At 32.2% G+C, this 18455-nt stretch overlaps 2 protein-coding genes across 3 annotated transcripts in view; one reads left to right on the plus strand and one right to left on the minus strand.

The window, feature by feature from the left end:
- The window catches only part of LOC123722740 (leishmanolysin-like peptidase), a 55571-nt gene extending 46767 nt beyond the window's left edge, over positions 1–8804 (plus strand). The window contains exons 6-18 of one of the 2 annotated variants that reach the window (XM_045685292.1): positions 709–823; positions 1222–1363; positions 1813–1950; positions 2705–2770; positions 3335–3458; positions 3902–4003; positions 4579–4766; positions 6031–6163; positions 6419–6578; positions 7440–7534; positions 7723–7794; positions 8217–8348; positions 8423–8804. In XM_045685292.1, coding sequence (XP_045541248.1) covers positions 709–823; positions 1222–1363; positions 1813–1950; positions 2705–2770; positions 3335–3458; positions 3902–4003; positions 4579–4766; positions 6031–6163; positions 6419–6578; positions 7440–7534; positions 7723–7794; positions 8217–8348; positions 8423–8566 — 1611 coding nt within the window. In that variant the 3' untranslated portion in view covers positions 8567–8804. The remainder of the gene's footprint in view (positions 1–708; positions 824–1221; positions 1364–1812; positions 1951–2704; positions 2771–3334; positions 3459–3901; positions 4004–4578; positions 4767–6030; positions 6164–6418; positions 6579–7439; positions 7535–7722; positions 7795–8216; positions 8349–8422) is intronic. The other variant, XM_045685293.1, reaches the window with a different exon arrangement.
- Positions 8805–15455: 6651 nt separating this feature from the next.
- Positions 15456–17990, minus strand: LOC123722749. The gene is made up of 3 exons (XM_045685387.1): positions 17676–17990; positions 16589–17068; positions 15456–15644 (listed from the first exon to the last, which is right to left on the minus strand). Exons 1-3 carry the CDS (start codon positions 17976–17978, stop codon positions 15465–15467), a joined length of 963 nt encoding a protein of 320 aa, XP_045541343.1. The 5' UTR covers positions 17979–17990; the 3' UTR covers positions 15456–15464.
- Between the last annotated feature and the right edge of the window lie 465 nt (positions 17991–18455).

Genomic DNA, 18455 nt, shown 5'->3' on the forward strand with positions numbered 1-18455 from the left:
ATGTATTATACAATAAAAACTACTCGTGTATGATAACGTAATATTGCAGTAAAATGACGTCAGAGCTACAGAACAATATAAAGTAATAGTTAATATTATACCTCGAAAAGAAAAAAACGGCACCCTTATAGGATCACTTTCATGTACATCCGTCTGTTTGTCTGTTAAGACCCTCTCAGGAACGTATGGAGTTATCAAGCTGTAATCTATATATCTATATATAAGAAAGTGGTGTTAGTTACACTATTTATAACTCAAAATCGGTCGAACTGATTTAGCTGAAAGCTTAGAACTAGGAGACGGACATAGGAACTTTTTTATCTTGTGTGCATTCGCGGGTAAAAGCTAGTTTATATTAAATGCTCAGGTCTACAGTCCCATGGAGCTGTGAAAAAATCAAACTTCTAAGCCCAAATATACAGTCGTTTATGCCACTATTTTTTCAAAACAAAACACTCGCAAGGGAATCAACACCTACAGGTTACTTCTCGTGAACACAGAATCTTGAATTTTTTTACCATGGAAAAATTTTACTTATAAACCTACTGTAATTATTTAAAATAGCAACACAGTTGTATCTTGATAAGCGAGAGTTTAACCGCGATATTTTCTCACTTTTACAGGTCCATCAGGAACACAATGACTCGTTTATAAAGGTATCTCGATTAATTGTCACTATATTTACGATTGCATCGTTTTATTTTCCAGCCATGTTACGTGTGTAATAGTACGGGACATAACTGCAGAGCGTTGCCAACAAAATTGGAAGAGGACTTAGAACTAACTACTGAGACGAATAACGATAACACTACGGAACCAACAGGTTAGTATATATAGAAAGAGAGAAAAAACATTTATTGCCACACAAATATAAAAACCAAAAAAACACACACATACAAGGCACAAACTTAGTATAATAATGTGGCAAAAGGGAGGCAATATCTAACACTTTTTCTCTTTGTGATCAGTCTACCAATTGAATATAATTTACTCAATCTGATAAAAAATTATTGAATTTCTCTGATCAGATTCGATTCTCGCTCGGTACAACATCACCTAATTTTAGTCCTTCTCTTCCCATTTTGTATAAGGAAAGGATGGGAAGTGGAAGTGGGTTTGGCAATGGAGGTTCATATGTAGAAGAAATATTCTCCTTCTATATCTATATTAAAAAAGAAGCTATAGAAAAGAAGATAACAAATTATTCATTAAATTTTACAGTACCGACAGAAGAATTAGAAGCGACAGGGGTAGAAGATACTGACTTCGTGTTATACGTGAGTGCGGTAGAGACGGAGAGATGTAGGCGTGGTTTAACTGTTGCGTACGCGTCGCATTGTCAACAGGAATCTGCGTTAGACAGGTATATCTGTCCTGCTAACACTTATGTCTTAACAGTTGTAGATCACGACCACACAGAAGACAGGTGTCAAGTGGAAGCAATTCCAAGTACAGTCTGATGATTATGGTGCTGGAGGACTCATTTCAGTCCGCTTTACATTCCCACCCATTTCTTATTAGGAAAGGATGGGAAGGGGAAGTGGATTTGGCGGAAGAGGGGACCCATAAGAAGGAGAAATATCATCTCTCTGTGCGTCCCTTCTCTGTTGTCTAAAGGTAACGCATTTGCATTTGCGGATGTCTATGGGCAACAGTTGCCTCGCTATTTCGGCGAATCCAGGTGCTCGTTTGCCACCTTTTGATAACTAACTTGAACGACTGGATCGATTTTAACAAGTTGACTGAGAGTGTCATAAGGTGTCATGGATTTTTTTTTTTTAGTAATAAGTAGTGTTTTCTATGTGTTTTCAGACCAGTAGCTGGACATGCTAATTTCTGTCCTGGAGAATTGTCTACAAACTATAGAGATCTGCCATCTGTCTTGTCAACTGTAAAACATGAGATGTTGCACGCTTTGGGTTTCAGTGTGTCGTTGTTTGGATTTTATAGGTAAGTTAAATAATTGGAACGAAGTTCCTTATCGCGCGTTGTGAAAGTGAGCTAGACGGAAAAAATTCTTACGAAAAGTTGTCACGACACTTTTTTTACTTTAGTATGTTAGTAATGTTTTTTCGTATATTTTGACTGATTTATAGGATGATGGATATTTTTTTGAGGGTCTATCTATTTTCATTTATGTTTATTCTGAAAATAACTATCTACAGTATAACCTGGATAAGCGAGAGTTCAAAGGACCGCGATAATTTTCTCGTTTAGACATGTTTCTCTCTAACCCGAATTTCTCACTTCTGGAGGTGATCCGTTGGGATAATTACTCTCGCTTATAGAGGTTTCTTGCTTATCCAGGTTCGACTGTAATGTCGTAATATTGAAAATGTATTCCAATTTACTTTGTTTTTTTTGTTATTCTTTAAAGTTAATAGTAAATGTTACTTAAAAAATGAAACATTGCAAAATTTATTCGGAAATCTTCTATATATATATAGTCAGAAAGTGGTGTTAGTTACACTATTTATAACTCAAGATAGGTCGAACTGATTTAGCTGAAAATTGATGGGGAGGTAGCTTAGAACTAGGAGACGGACATAGGAACTTTTTTATCTTGTGTGCATTTTTTTTATTCTGCGCGGACGGAGTCGTCGGTGAAAGCTAGTAATATATATTTTATAATAAGTACATATTCTTGTCGTTATTAATCTTTTTTATTTATTTACTGGTTAAATTTGATTTTATTAATTTCCAGAGATGATAATGGTGAACCATTGACAGAAAGAAGACCAGACACTGGAGATCCACCACTTGATGAAGAGTAAGTAATCTTACTAATATTATAAATGCGAATGTTTAGATCAGTGTTTCCCAAAGTGGGCGATAATGCCCCCTTGGGGTCGTTTGAAACCTAGGAGGGGGCGATAAGGGGCCCAAAAAATGGGGGGCATTGAAATTAATTAAAGTAATGAAATTGTGGTTTTTAAGTTTTAGGGCTGAATAAAAATTAGGGGGCTCTGAAATATAATTGATTTTCAAAGGGGGCGGTGAAAGAAAATAAGTTTGACAATAACTGGTCTAGATGTATGTTTGTTTGAAGATATCTCCGGAACTGCTCAACAGATCTTGATGAAATTTTCACAGATGTAGAACACATGCTAAAAATTAAGTTTTTTTTTAATTCAGCGCAGACAAAGTCACAGGAGACAGCTAGTTGCATTAACTCAAAAAAACTATTGAATCGATTTGAAAAATTCTTTCACTGTTGTAAAACTCCACTAGGCTGTAATTACTAGATTTTTTTTAAATTCCGTGTTTACGAAGTCGCGTGCAACTACTAGTTTAGCAATAAAGTGTTAATTTGTATTGTTTTTCCAATTTCTAGGCTTCAGATTCACAAATGGTCATCTCGTGTAGTTAAAAACATAACTCGCAGGAATTGGATGATACGAGGTGGTTACATGTCGCGGACTTTTCATATGATTGTCACACCTAGAGTTGTTAAAGAGGTCAGTCTACTCAAGAAATAGGCAAAAGACGTCAACATCAGTTGCAGGAATTGTCCTCACTCAGTGAAATACCACGACCTTACAGAAGACAGACCTCAAGTTGAAGTAATTCCACCTACAGTCTGATGAGTATGTGTGCTGGAGGACTCATTTTGGTCTTTTTGGTCTTCTTTCCCTTCTCTTCCTATTGTTATAAGTGGAAGGGGATACATAAGAAGAAGAGATATCTTCTTTCTGTGCATCCTCCGTTGATAAGTTAGGCAACACTTCTGCTTTTGCAATTGTCTCTGGGCAACGGTAGCTTCGCTATTTTGGCGAATCTGTTGGCTACTTGCTCGTATTCTATCTTATAATAGTGCAGAGAAATAGAAGTTAAAAAAATGTACATGTTTTTTTATAGTTATTTGAAGGTTTTTTTAGAATGGTAACTAATTTTTTTTTAGGTCCGAGAACATTTTAACTGTTCAGATTTGGAAGGTGCAGAATTAGAAGATCAAGGAGGTGATGGTACTGCACTAACACATTGGGAGAAAAGGGTCTTTGAAGTAAGTCACAAATTTTTATTTTTCAATTTGTTCAACCCCTAAAGGTGATAGCGTGATGTTATATATCCTATAACCTTCTATAATAAATGTACTTTTAAATGCAAAAAGAATTTTTTAAATCCGATTTATACTTTCTGAGATTATAGGTAACAAACTTTTTATATTAATTCAGTATAAAAATGTGTCACCGGGAAAATCACGAACCCCGTACATTTATCAACTTCCAAAATTGTAAGGAACGAATTTATTCACAATATGACGAGTTATATTTCGACAATTCGTAAAGAATTTCACAACATGATCTTAAAGTCGAATAGCTTAGATTTATGTTATTCATCTATATCTATATATATAAAAGAAAGTCGTGTTAGTTACACTATTTATAACTCAAGAACGGCTGAATCGATTTGACTGAAAATTAGTGGGCAGGTAGCTTAGAACCAGGAAAAGGACATAGGATAATTTTTACCCCGTTTTCTATTTTTTTATTCCGCGCGGACGGAGTCGCGGGTAAAAGCTAGTCAACTATATTTGCCTAGGAAAATTACAACATACATATATGTTGTTCTTTCTAGAACGAAGCGATGACTGGTACGCATACCCAAAATTCAGTGTTCAGTCGTATAACATTTGCCCTGATGGAGGACACGGGCTGGTACCGCGCTGACTACACGCACGCGAGCCCCCTGCACTGGGGCAAGGGGCTCGGCTGCAGGTTCGCGATGGCCTCCTGCAAGCAATGGCTGAACACACAAAGGTTGAGGTATTTACTGAACGCTTGGGTGATGGCTTCGGGCGTACATGTTTTTCATTGATTCAGGGGGTCCCTATAGAAGAGATGCCCCTTAAGGCATAGAGGGGTCTCTCTTCTTAGTCTCTTTTAGGAGAAAGACGCTTTAAGAGATAGGGGGTCTCTATATATTTCATATTTTCTAAGGCAGACCCCCTAAGTCATAGGGGGTTTCAGTCTTAAGACAATATACATCCACACTCATAATCGCTAAATTCAAGTCTACTAATAGAATCTATTTGGTTTTAATAATGATTTTCAAAATGCTCTAGGACCCCATAGGGTCCTTGGCAGATAAAGAATGTTCTGAGACAAATAAAGTAGAGGGGCCACAAGTTACAAAATATAGCAGCGGGGGGTTCAAGCTAGTAATATTTTTAAAAGGGGTGAAACTTAATACATTAATTGCCTGCACTCAGAGACCTTAATTGAATAATAGCTCCAATTAGTGTAGATTTCTCATACCAAAGAAATAAAAGAAAATATTACTAACAAATTCGGGGTTTTTCGTATTTTTAACCTGTTTATTGTAAAAAGCAATCACTATATTAACAAGTTTTCTCATTTTCATCGTTAGAATTATAAATATTGAATAATTACAGTCAAACCAGGATAATTGAGAACTGGATAAACTAGAAACCTTTATAAGCGAGAGTCATTGTGTGGTAATAAACCTCCATAAGCGAGAAACTCTAGTTAGAGCTCTTTAAGTGAGAAATACTTTGTTCCCTTGGACTCTCGCTTATCCAGGTTTGACTGTATATAATCTTTACTGTGAATTAATCAATGTATAGTAAATTTCAAATAATAGTTTTTTAGTCTATTTATATATTACTTTTCTTTATAACTAACAAATAACTTTTTATAATTTTTAAGCAATTCAACGGATAATTCCGAGTAAGTTATAGAAAAAATAAAATTATTTTAAAACGAAAAAAATTAATGTTTGTATTTTCCTTAGATAATGTATTTTGATTTTTTTAAATGATGTTTATTTTACAAGCATTACAAATGGAACGGATATAGAAGAGTAAGTAACTGTACTTATCTATACAAATATAGAGGAAAGATTTTTTATTTTTGTATGTAACCAATTAACTCAAAAACTACTGAAATAATTTCAAAAATTCTTTTACTGTTGGAAAGCTACATTATCCTCAAGTGACATAGGCTACATTTATTACTAGATTTTTTCTTCTTTCTAGTAAATATTTTAATTTGAACCTTATTCCTATAGACGTAAGAACCCAGCTCCGTTCTGTGAGAGAGTGAAAGGTGATCCATTGAGGACGGAATGCTCTCCGAAAAGAACAGCTGTAGTTCTCTGTAATTTGGTCCGACACGAGAATATATTGCCTAGAGCTTATCAGGTAAATACTAGAACTTAGGTCCCCCAAATTACTATAGGGTATCCAAAACCAAGAACCTTGAAACTATATAGAAATCAAAATTACGATTGTAAGAATTTTGTCTGTTTGTTTGTGCGCGCTAATCTCGAAAACGGCTGAACCGATTTAAATACAGTTTTCAGTAATCTATTATACTTAACTTTATTTAAAATTTAGTGTTTTAAAATTTCTAAAATTGTGCTAGAATTAATTTCTAGATTGAATTCAAACTTCCAGCACTTCGACCTCCTACCGAACGTGCCCCCAGGAGATGAGGCACACTATGGGGGGTCAGTATCTCTGGCGGACTACTGCCCATACCTGCAGGAGTTCACCTGGAGACACAAGAGTGTACTCATACGAGGCAGTCGGTGCTCATACGAAGAGAATACGCCAAGTAAGTTGTTTACATTTGATGAAACTTGTTTAAACTATACATCCCCACTGAGGGTCTCAGAGTCTACCCTAAGTTAGAGATGACTATGTCATAGTCAACCACAGTCAAGTGTAGTGACTTCACACATATCATTGAATTTCTTCTCAGATATGTGCAGCATCACAATGTTTTCCTTCATCATAAGAATGTCGGATAGATGTATATATCGACGTCCCCATCGACTAATCCTGTAATGCACTCTTACAGGGTTTTCGCTTTATCGTCGAATTCGGCATCTAAAGGTCCTATTACACGTTGTTAATTTTTTAATGTTAATTACGGAGATAAAAAGTCATTATTGAAACAGATTTTTTTTTATTTCCGGTATTATAATTTTTCTTTCATATCACAGAATACGTCCGGAATATATGAATGAAAATTAAATACAATGAAGCTATAAAAATTATCTTTGTTTTGTTATCTAAAAGATTCTTGTACAATAATTATTGATGACGTTATTAAAGAAATACGGTTTTTTGCTTCATCTGAAAATTTTTCCTATTACGGGGTTATTCGGTGGGGGCGTCGACTTACTTAGTGTTTATTTACTGTTTAGTTTTATGAAGTTCTAATAGATGGCGGTGTACGTTGATTCATCGATAAAATTCTTTAAAATTGTTTGACATCTAGGTTATAAATACACTCAATAGATGGCGCTGTGTTTTGTTTCTTAGAATATAAATTCTAATACTTTATTTCACGTAATATTTATTTACTTATTAAGTTTTTTTTTTTAATTCCGTGCGGACGGAGTCGCAGGTGACGCTAGTGAATATATAAAACTCTATTTTTATGTCTTGTTTTTTTTACTTTCTATTTCAGAGACTGATGTTAATTTCGCATTAGAAAATTACGGACCCCATTCGAAATGTTTCGATCACAGCGACAGAGTGTGGGAACAGAAATCTTGTAGACAGGTAAATTGAAAAACACTATTTGTTAGTCAAAACACTAATAAAACTAGACAGACTGTACTCTAGGACACTCTTTGGAAGAATACAAATCGTATGACACCTCACTTGTCAAAATCTGTTCAGTCGTTTAGTATACAGGATGTTACAAAAAATTACGAAAAAAAAATAGCGTTTTTTTCTGATGTTTTCAGATAAGAGAATGGCAGCATTGGGGCTCCGGTTGCTACAAATATAAATGTCAAAGTGGAAGATTGCATATTGTGGTGAGTGAATAAAAAATAGCTTTTATTAAAAAAATAAACCTGCTTTACTGAAAGGTAGACAATTTTTAACAATATTTATCTATAAGCGGGCTATTATTTAATATTTTAACTCACAGTCGGGCATTTTTAAAACATTTTTACTCATAGTCGGACATTTTTAAAACATTTTTATTCATAGTCGGGCATTTTTTAAACATTTTTACTCATAGTCGGGCATTTTTTAAACATTTCTACTCATAGTCGGGCATTTTTAAACATTTTTAATCATACGCGGGCATTTTATAAAAAAAATTACTCATAGTCGGGCATTTTTTTAACATTTTTACTCATAGTCGGGCATTTTTTAACATTTTTACTCATAGTCGGGCATTTTTCAACATTTTTACTCATAGTCGGGCAATTTATTTACAATTTCCCAACAGGTGGGCAACTACTCGTACACGTGCTATCACGCTGGTCAGGTGCTGCAAGTGAGGATCATGCAGCGCGGCTGGCTGCATCGCGGCGGCGTCGTCTGCCCACCCTGCAGGGAGCTCTGCTCTGAAGAATTCCAAGTCAGTTCACAGATCTTGATAATTTGGTTATTACGATGGCTTTTATTTGTCTATTAATTTTATTATTTTTTCAGTCTCGTGGCGAATATTGCAAAGGAGGTGAAGAAGCACCGCCACCTAATTTATATCCAAACGATTTGTTAGTGTGTAAATCACCCGCGCTTTTGCCCGCCGCCATCTTGTTATTATCCGCCATCTTGTGTATCTATACTATCTGACATTTATGTGATTTATAAACGTTACCATTGTGAAATAAATAAAATAAATTTATCTGGCCCCTTGAATAGCTGTTCTAGTGGTCATTTTTGACAGTTACAGTCTGTATTAATTTAGTGTCATTTATGGGTATAAATGACACTACCGGGTCAGATAAGTTTGTGGGACTATAATATATTCGACTGAAATTGTTAAAGTAATTGGAAATTACGAAATTAATAATGACTTATTTAATAAATTATGTGCTCTCTCTTAAATTGTGTACATTCTCAAGATTGTGTAAAAACATGTTTTTATACAAGTCTTTGTACGATGAAAACTCGTAATTACTTTCTTGAATTCAAGAGTTCTTAGGACTTTGTATTTTTCTATTCTTGAATTTAACACTTATTACAAAGTGGTTAAGGTACATTTTTGAATGACAACATTAAGAGAGACACGAAAAAAAATTTTCTTTGTATATAAATATTGTAAATATTTTAACAAGTAACTTAAAACACGTCCGTGGAAATTTCAGCTTTATTTTAATTCACTTTAAGTTTATTTTTAAAAATCGTGTACTTATTTTTTATTTTTTTAATATATTTATCGTATTTTAAGAACTAGTGTTTCGCTAAGGACCAATGAGGTGACCAGTGTGTTCGCATTGCCGAAACATTTACAAAAAAACATAATAACCTTCAGAGAAAATAATACCTGACTCATAGAAAGTTTTTTTCACGAGAACATTTAAAAAAAAAATCCCGCTCAGGAATCTTTTACGATAACGTTGCCCTACTATGAGTAGGGAATTTATTTTGCCCGACTCAGAGATTATGTTAGGCGTTGTAATTAAAAAAGTACCAGGAGATCATAGCCTGTAAAGTATTACGCTATTCAACGGCAGAACAAATTTAATATATCCATCTCTTTCACACTCACGTAGTTTCAATACATCTCTCTCTTTTCTATTTCAGTGTTAACACTAACAAATGAACACGTACTTTGAATTGTTTACGGCAATGCGTATTACGGATATAGTTATTTGAAAATTAAATTAAGCTTTTTTTACTGAAGTTTTTGAGACATAAATAAAAACTTAGTACAAACAAGTATCTATTGTGTCCTTGTAAATTGACAGAATTAAAAAAAAAAAAACTATTCTTCAAGACAATTCAAACGAGCCCAAACTCGATGAGTTTATGTTATTTTATTGCGAAGTTCCTATGACCACCTTCCAGTTCCATCATCAGATCATCACCATGTCATCATAATATTGTATTATCATACAATTTACACATGTATACAAAATTACACATCAATCAGTACACAGGAAGTGGATCTTTAATTTACATCGGGACATTACATGCTTTAAATACTTCAGTAAAATAAATGATTAGTCAAAGTATTTAAGGGATCTTTAACTTAAGTCTAACTTTTAAATGCCATAACTTAATTTATAATTATCTATTTTGCACCTTTAATATTACCCGGAGAAATATATCCAAACAAAATTCCTCCGGAGGCCTTTCTTTCTCATTTTTGTACTCCGGATAATGTATGTATAGGTTTTATATTTATGTATAGTAATTATGAAATAAATTATTACACACTCTTATAGTCTATTGATTACTAAGGGAGACCCTTAGTGTGGATAATAAGAAAACATACTAATAATACTTACTGCAGCATTCTTAGTAAGTGACTTTTTCTATCCTTCTGTACTAATATTATAAAGAGGAAAGATGTAGTTTTGTATGTAATAAATAAACTAAAAAACTACTGAACTGATTTCAAATATTCTTTCACTATTACAAAGCTACATTATCACTGAGTGACATAGGATATATTACTAGTTTTTTTTTAAATTCCTTGACGACGTATTTAGAAGAAATCCACACTAAGGATCATCCTTAGTGGTGAGTTTTAAATTACTTTATAAGCATATGCTGTTTTTTAATAATTCTAAATAGAGATTCAATCAAAAAGTTATCACACATTATTTAAACATTTCGAAAAAAAAAAACAGTTTTTTGTTTCGACAGTGAAAAACCACGTTTATAATTTATTTATCTTACTAATATTAAAAATGCGAATGTATGTATGTTTGTTAGAAGATATCTCCGGAACAGCTCAACAGATCTTGATGAAATTTGTCACAGATGTAGAACATAGTCTGGAAGAACACATAGACTACTTATAACGTTTTTTTAATTCCGCGCGATATGTTTCATGCAGAGACTAACTGTGTCAAATTTCATCTAGGTCCTTTCAGCCGTTCTGGAGATATCTTCAAACAAACATACATCCATACATTCGCATTTATAATATTAGTAAGATTTTGGTCTTAGAAACCAACGGTTAATAGCTTTGTGTAAAAAAATAACATTTTCAAGTAATCGACGATAGTTAGATGAGGTTATTTGACCCGCTGAGACGTTACTATAACTGTAAATTCTGACAGAAAACATACCAAAGGAACTGGGAAATTTTATGAAAAAAAAAACTTGAGAGGTGTGTTGGGACACCCGGATGGAACGAAGTTCCTTTCTATTAATTAGTGAAGGAACCAATGTTTATTCTATGAATAAAAAACTTAAGTCTTCACAAGAAGTACATTTTATTTCTATCAATTTTCGTTATATATTGTCACGTCGTTGCCATGGTGAAGTAGCGCTCATTCGTCGTTAACATACTTATATATAGCAAAAAGTGTCGTGACAACTTTTCGTAAGAATTTTTTCCGTCTAGCCCCCTTTCACAACGCGCGATAAGAAACTTCGTTCCAATATATGACAACAGTTACATTACAAGGATCTTGAGACATTGACATGGTACTAATTGTGATTAACTCTCACCGGGTCAGATAACTTTATCGGTCTATATATACTTTTCTCATATCATGTTATCGTGGTCGGGTTTTATTTTTGTAAATATATAAATCTAACTAAATTATTTTATTTCACAGGTGCTTAGAATGCTTTAATTTGTGATTATAATTTCATTCCTATTTAAATAAATTGAATAAATAATATTATTGTTACCATTTTTTTATTTCAACCCTTCTAATTTTTTATCGTACAAATGTACTACACTTGTATAAAAATGATCATCCCTTTATCTTTTACAAAATTCTATAGTGAACTTTTAAATATATAAAAACTAGCTGTCGCCCGCGACTCCGTCCAAAAATGAAAAATAGATGTTGTCCGATTCTCAGACCTACTGAATATGCTCACAAAATTTCATGAGAATCGGTCAAGCCGTTTCGGAGGAGTACGGGAACGAAAACTGTGACACGAGAATTTTATATATTAGATGTTACTATTGTATAGTTCTTTTCAATTATTAACGCGGCCCAAGGTATATAGTGCGTATAAATCTTACTAATATTACAAATGTTTGGATAGATGGATGTTAGGTTTCTCCAAAACAGCATCATTTATTTTGCTAAAATTTGTCAAAGATGTAGAACACAGTCTGGAAGAACACAGGCTACTAATCAACTTTTTAATTCCGAGCGAACGAAGTCATAGGAGACAGCTAGTTATAAATGTAATGAGATGTCTTGGCTCTTAAGTTAGCGCGAGTCTGCGCAGAAAACAAAGTTAGGTATGTTGTGGCGAAGCGAGTTGAAGGGGAGGGAACAGCGCAGCGCACATGACCTTGAGCCTTTAATATCTTAAAGGCTCAAGGTCATGTGCCATTCAAATATCTTTGAAAAGAGTTATACTACTGAAAATACCACTCGTATGTAATTATAGATGTTAATTAATTTTAACTATCGCATTTAATTTCGTGTTAATTTTATGACACATGTTTACAACATTTTTATGAACTTTATTCGAAATATTTTCGTTGAATATTGCGTGAAAAATGAACACCTTTTATATATTCTTAGGTAAGTAAATAAAAATTAGAAAAATAAATAAGTAAAATTACAAAAAATAAAGTCGAACCTGGATAAGCGAGACCGCGATATTATTCTCGCTTAAAGAGGTTTCTATCTAACCAAAATTTCTCGCTTATGAAAGAAGTCATATGTACATTTATCCGACGTTTTTACTGTGAAGGAAAACATCGTGATGCTGCACATATCTGAGAAGAAATTCAATGACATGTGTGAAGTCACCGCACTTGACTGTGGTTGACTATGACCTAGTCATCTCTAACTTAGATAGGTTATAAGCCCATCGATTGGGACGTATATTGAGTTTATAATGGTTAATAAAGTTCATCGGGACCGGACAATAACTCTCGCTTATAAAGGTTCGTATTTTAAAACAGATTTATTTTTTCAGCATTTATATTATTAACAATATCTGAAGCTTACGATTACTTGCAAGTACGTAAAAATGGCAATAATTCAGATGTCGATGCATTAATCCATAAAGTTATACCAAAGAAAGATCTAGAAAATTCTAGAAGGAAGTTTAATCGACGTACTAATACAAAGGCTAGCCTAGAAGAACAACTGAAAGATCTAGAAAGTTTAGTCCTGGCTATACATACGGGCGTTAATGATAATTTAGAACCGATTAAGCCGAACGTAGCGAAAAATATACAAAATTTTATTAAAAATATTGTAGAAGATGAAAATGTTAAGACATTTTTTAGATCTAATAAAAGGAGTTATAATTTAAGTAAGTATTATTTAGTAATTAGACGATTAAGTTTTTTAGATGACGCCGGCAATACAAGCAGGCAAAGGTCGCTTCGCTATTTCGGCGAATTAAGGTGGCCGCTCACTCGTTTGTCTTTTGCCACTCTATGATTTTTGAGCGAAATTGAATTCATTGTAGCAATTGCCAAAGCATCTACTACGATTAGGTCAAAAAACTAAATGTCAAAACTGTCATGTTGTTGGTGTTGCCCCAATTGAAAAACAATGTTCTTGTTGAAAAACCATTTATAAAAAGGTATCGGTACGACAAGGATCTTGTGACACTATTTTGACATTGACAGGTGGGCGCTGTCATAATTTAAGTTAAACTTATTTGACTGGCCGTTGGTTTACGTAAACGGGGATTTTGATCTCACAAACCCACTGTCTGTTAAAAATTTTTTCATCAATAGGTTAAATAGTTGTCGGTGAAATTTTTCCACATTTTTCGTAAGCATTAAAAATTACTAATGTAAGTGTTTTTTCTAGAACCAGAAATTGTACATTTCAAGAGTAACAAACCATCTCTTATGTTTGAGGTCAGTTTTGAGTCAATCATAAATGCAGTAGATGAGATCTTAAGGTCCAAAAAGGTGAAAGATTACGCGGATACTTTGGGTCAAAACGCTGCTGTTATATACAGAACTTTATTAGATGAAAGCAGAAAAGACGGCAAAGGATACAGAAAAACATTTTAAGAAAAAAAATCCTTAAAAAAAAACTATTTTTTTATAACCCTTTACAAGTAACAAGTTATAAAAATGTAATTTAATTAAAAAAAATATATGGAAAAAAACACTGTTTTTAATTTTTATATCGCATTATAATATCCTTATAATTTTAATAAAAAAAACTATTAAAATACAAAAGCTTTATTTATATTAAATAATAATATTTTTTCATACAGTAATTACAAAATTATATTTATATCACTTAAAAACTATTTCTATAGATAACAATAAAACAAAAAAAAATTAAACAATGGTTGTTTATTTAGATATATGACAATAAACTAGTTTAAAATAAAATTTCAGTCAAAACAATTATACTAAAAACATACACAGAACTAAATTAAAAATAAGGTTAGTCAGTATACAATCTGACAAATTATAAAATCTTACGGTGATACAGTCGAAGCGAGAGAAACCTGTATAAGCGAGAAACAAGTTAGAGAGAAACCTCTATAAGCGAAAAACAAGTTAGAGAGAAACCTGTATAAGCGAGAAACAAGTTAGAGAGAAACCTGTATAAGCGAGAAACAAGTTAGAGAGAAACCTCTATAAGCGAAAATCAAGTTAGAGAGAAACCTCTACGCGAAAAACAAGTTAGAGAGAAACCTGTATAAGCGAGAAACAAGTTAGAGAGAAACCTATATAAGCGAAAAACAAGTTAGAGAGAAACCTGTATAAGCGAGAAACAAGTTAGAGAGAAACATTTATAACCGAGAAACAAGTTAGAGAGAAACATTTATAAGCAAGAAACAAGTTAGAGAGAAACCTCAATAAGCTAGAAACAAGTTAGATAGAAACCTCCATAAGCGAGAAACAAGTTAGAGAGAAACCTATATAAGCGAGAAACAAGTTAGAAAATCCTCCATAAGCGAGAAACAAGTAAGAGAGAAACAACTTAGAGAGAAACCTCTATAAGCGAGAAAAATATGACGGGTCCTTGGATTCTTGCTTTTCCAGCAAAATGAAAAGTATGAATTATGCAAATAAAGCAGCACATATTAAATTCTTTATACAAAGTTAAAGTACTGTAAGATTACAAACTAAAAAACTTCACAAACGTTCAACAAAAACTACTAAACTACTTGTCAAAATGGCAAGTGTAAGTAAAATTACAAAGTACAATCTTAACTGTCAAATTGACAAGTATAGATCGACAAGGATATTTGACCCGGTGGGCATAAGTCAAACTAAATTATGACAACTCACTAGCCATTGTCAAAGTCAAAAAACTGTCAAGGATTTTTTCGTACTCTAGCTGTCATGTCATGTTTTTTTTCTTTTATGTCATTTTCTATGCCCATGTTATTATGACAACTCACTAGCTACTGTCAATGTCAAAAAACAGGCAAGTTTTTTTTCGTAAGGTAGCTGTCATGTCATGTTTTTTTTAATGACATAACTAACCGCGATATTAACGCCTCACTCATCGGGCCAAATATCCTTATTTGAGTTACACTTGTCAAATTGTCAATTATAATTACAACTGTCAAATTGTCAGTTAAAAACTTACTCTTTTCTTACCTTTTTTTATTGTAACGTAAATATATCTCCGGTACAGTCAGAGTAATTGTTGCATTCAGAACTATCTTTCACAAGTAATTCGTAAATCGCTTCGTGTTTCTTTCCTTTCATATGGTCTATAATAATATGGGTTTTATTTGGTATCTCTGCGTTACAAGTTACACAATTTAGTATATTTTCGTTTATCTGTAAATAAAAAAAATCCTTACTAATATTATAAATGCGAAAGTAACTCTGTCTGTCTGTCTCGCTTTCACGCCAAAACTACTGAACCGATTTAAATGAAATTTGGTACACAGATAGTCTAGAGCCTGAGGAAGGATATAGGCTACATTTTAACGCAAAAAAGGGGCTGTAAGGGGTTGAAAGTGGTAGTGAAAGCTTGTTTAAAATAATAAACTAAAAAAAAAAACACTTTTTCAATAAAAAAAAAACAAATCGAATGACAAGTCACTTGTCAAAATCGTATCAGTCGTTTTGTTTATATGTCACAATGGAATTTAAATACATATATTGTGTTTTACTTTAAAGCCTAATTTAAACAAATTGAGGTACAATCGGAGCCATTCGTGGTGTTCCACTTACAGTAAAATTGCCTTGTTCCTAACAAACGACAAATAACGCCTACTTTTTACAAAATAATCAATTAAGTAGCAGTGAGTTGTGCAAACTAAGGCATAATGGTAAAAAAAAAATGTGAACTTTATTCGTACTCATCTTAACACTTAAAAAAAGTTCAAACGACTGACGCTTTTAATATATAATACCGTCAAATTCCTTGATAGTACGTCAATTTTCATATATTTGTTACTTTTTTGTGAATATTATGACCTCAATTGAAGTGATTTTTTATAAAATAACAGCTAATGTTATGTGAGAAAAATGTTTTACCAAAAATACTCTTGATTCATAAGGGTACAGTCAGGTACTTTTTTTAATTAAATACTAGCTATACCCCGCGACTTCGTCCTTACAGAATTAAAAAAAAAACTTATTAAGTAGTCTATGTGTTCTTCCAGACTGTGTTCTACATCTGTGACAAATTTTATCAAAATCTGTTGAGTCGTTTTAGAGATACTTTCAAACAAACATCCATCCATACATCTAAACTTAGTAAGATATCATCTTACCTTTCTTATCAATGCTGGATTGAATTCATTCAAGAAATCTTCTTCCAATTTTTGTAAATGGTAACCATTTTTCGAATGATTTGTTTGTTCGTAAGATTTTAATTCCTTTTGACATAAACAACATTTCAATCCGGATTTCGTTTTGCAAAAACCATTCCAAGAATCCCAACAGATTTTCAAAACTCTACCATTGTTTACCACAATTTTACTTTTCTTCGAGATCTCTTGGTTATTCTTCGAGAATTCATAGTAAACACCTATTTTAATTTTAGGCTCTATATAAGTTGTATATAAGGTTTCTTTTTGCAAATCAATTGTGATTTGTTTTGTACCATTTTTTATATCTTTCTTTCTGTTATTTTTGACGATTTTGTAACATTTATCTAATTCTTGTTTATGAATAGGCCAAGTTATGTGAAGATTTAGTTCTCTATATGTGAACATGACGTTACAAATTGAACAATGGTATGTATGGAGGATCTGTGGATAGTCAAATTTGTATTTGAAAATGGAATTGCTAAAATGTATTACGTATTGCCATCTCTTTCATTCGCTTTGAGAAGACAGAGACAATAATATTAATTAACCATTAGTTAATTTTTAGAAAAAATGGTAATCGCAAGTTCGTACTTCGCTTGATTGAAAATTTAACAAAAGTTCAACTAAATATTGATATTTGGAACGAACTTCCTTATCGCGCGTTGTGAAAGGGGGTTAGACGGAAAAAATTCTTACGAAAAGTTGTCACGACACTTTTTGCTATATCACCATGGCAACGACGTGACAATATATAACGAAAATTCATAGAAATAAAATGTACTTCTTGTGAAGACTTAAGTTTTTTATTCATAGAATAAACATTGGTTCCTTCACTAATTAATTGAAAGGAACTTCGATCCATCCGGGTGTCCCAACACACCTCTCAAGATTTTTATAATATTTTTTGGACATTTTATTATTAAAAAATAGACGAAATTACGATATTAAATAAAAGAAATATTAATTAATTATTAATAAGAAAAAAAAATTTGCCTATTAAAAATAAAAAAATGAGTCAAAAATCTGAAAAAAAATTAAAAAAACTCACCTGTCTAAGCAAATGTTTGTCATATTTCTCCAGATATTTATATTTCCTCATATTATCAATATGTTGACGGCTTTCTGTATGTTTTTTTAATATATCAAAATGTAGATACATTGAACACAAGACGCAGTATTTATTTTTATCACCTGTTGGTATTAAAGTATTGTAAGACATTAGAGTCACTTTTGCGAAAACATTTTTACGTTTCAAAAAAACTATCTCCTCAATATTTAACAAAATATCCTCAATAATGTCATAATTTTCATCATCTACGATACTTTCGATTGATTTTTTATCTTTTTTCATTATAATTGAATCTTTTTTTTCATTTTCAATTATATTTTCATCTTTTTCTATTATAATTGATTCTTTTTTTTCAATTTCTATTACTTTTGGTATGTCTTTTAAATTATTTTCTTTGTTGATTTCTATTTTTTTATTTTTATTAACAATTTCTAGTTTTTTATTTATTTCTTCAGCCTTGATGTGATTTTCTTTTTTATTATTTTCAATATCTTTTAGTAATTGTGTTGTTGGTGACATTGTTTTTATTTCATTTAATAATTTTACATGATTTTTGTCTATTAAATGAATTTCTATTACGTCATATTCAACAATAATATTGCAAATAGCACAATGGTAACCATTTTTTATCTGGAAAGGGAAAAAATATTAAAATTAAAGATACGTAGTGAGAAATAAAAAAGATATCAGTGTATAATATAAGCAAGAACTTAAAAAAAATTAAAAGGCAAAAAAAAATTTAAAAAATGCTAAATTTTT

Source organism: Papilio machaon, chromosome 29, assembly GCF_912999745.1.
Source record: "Papilio machaon chromosome 29, ilPapMach1.1, whole genome shotgun sequence".
Taxonomy (NCBI): domain Eukaryota; kingdom Metazoa; phylum Arthropoda; class Insecta; order Lepidoptera; family Papilionidae; genus Papilio; species Papilio machaon.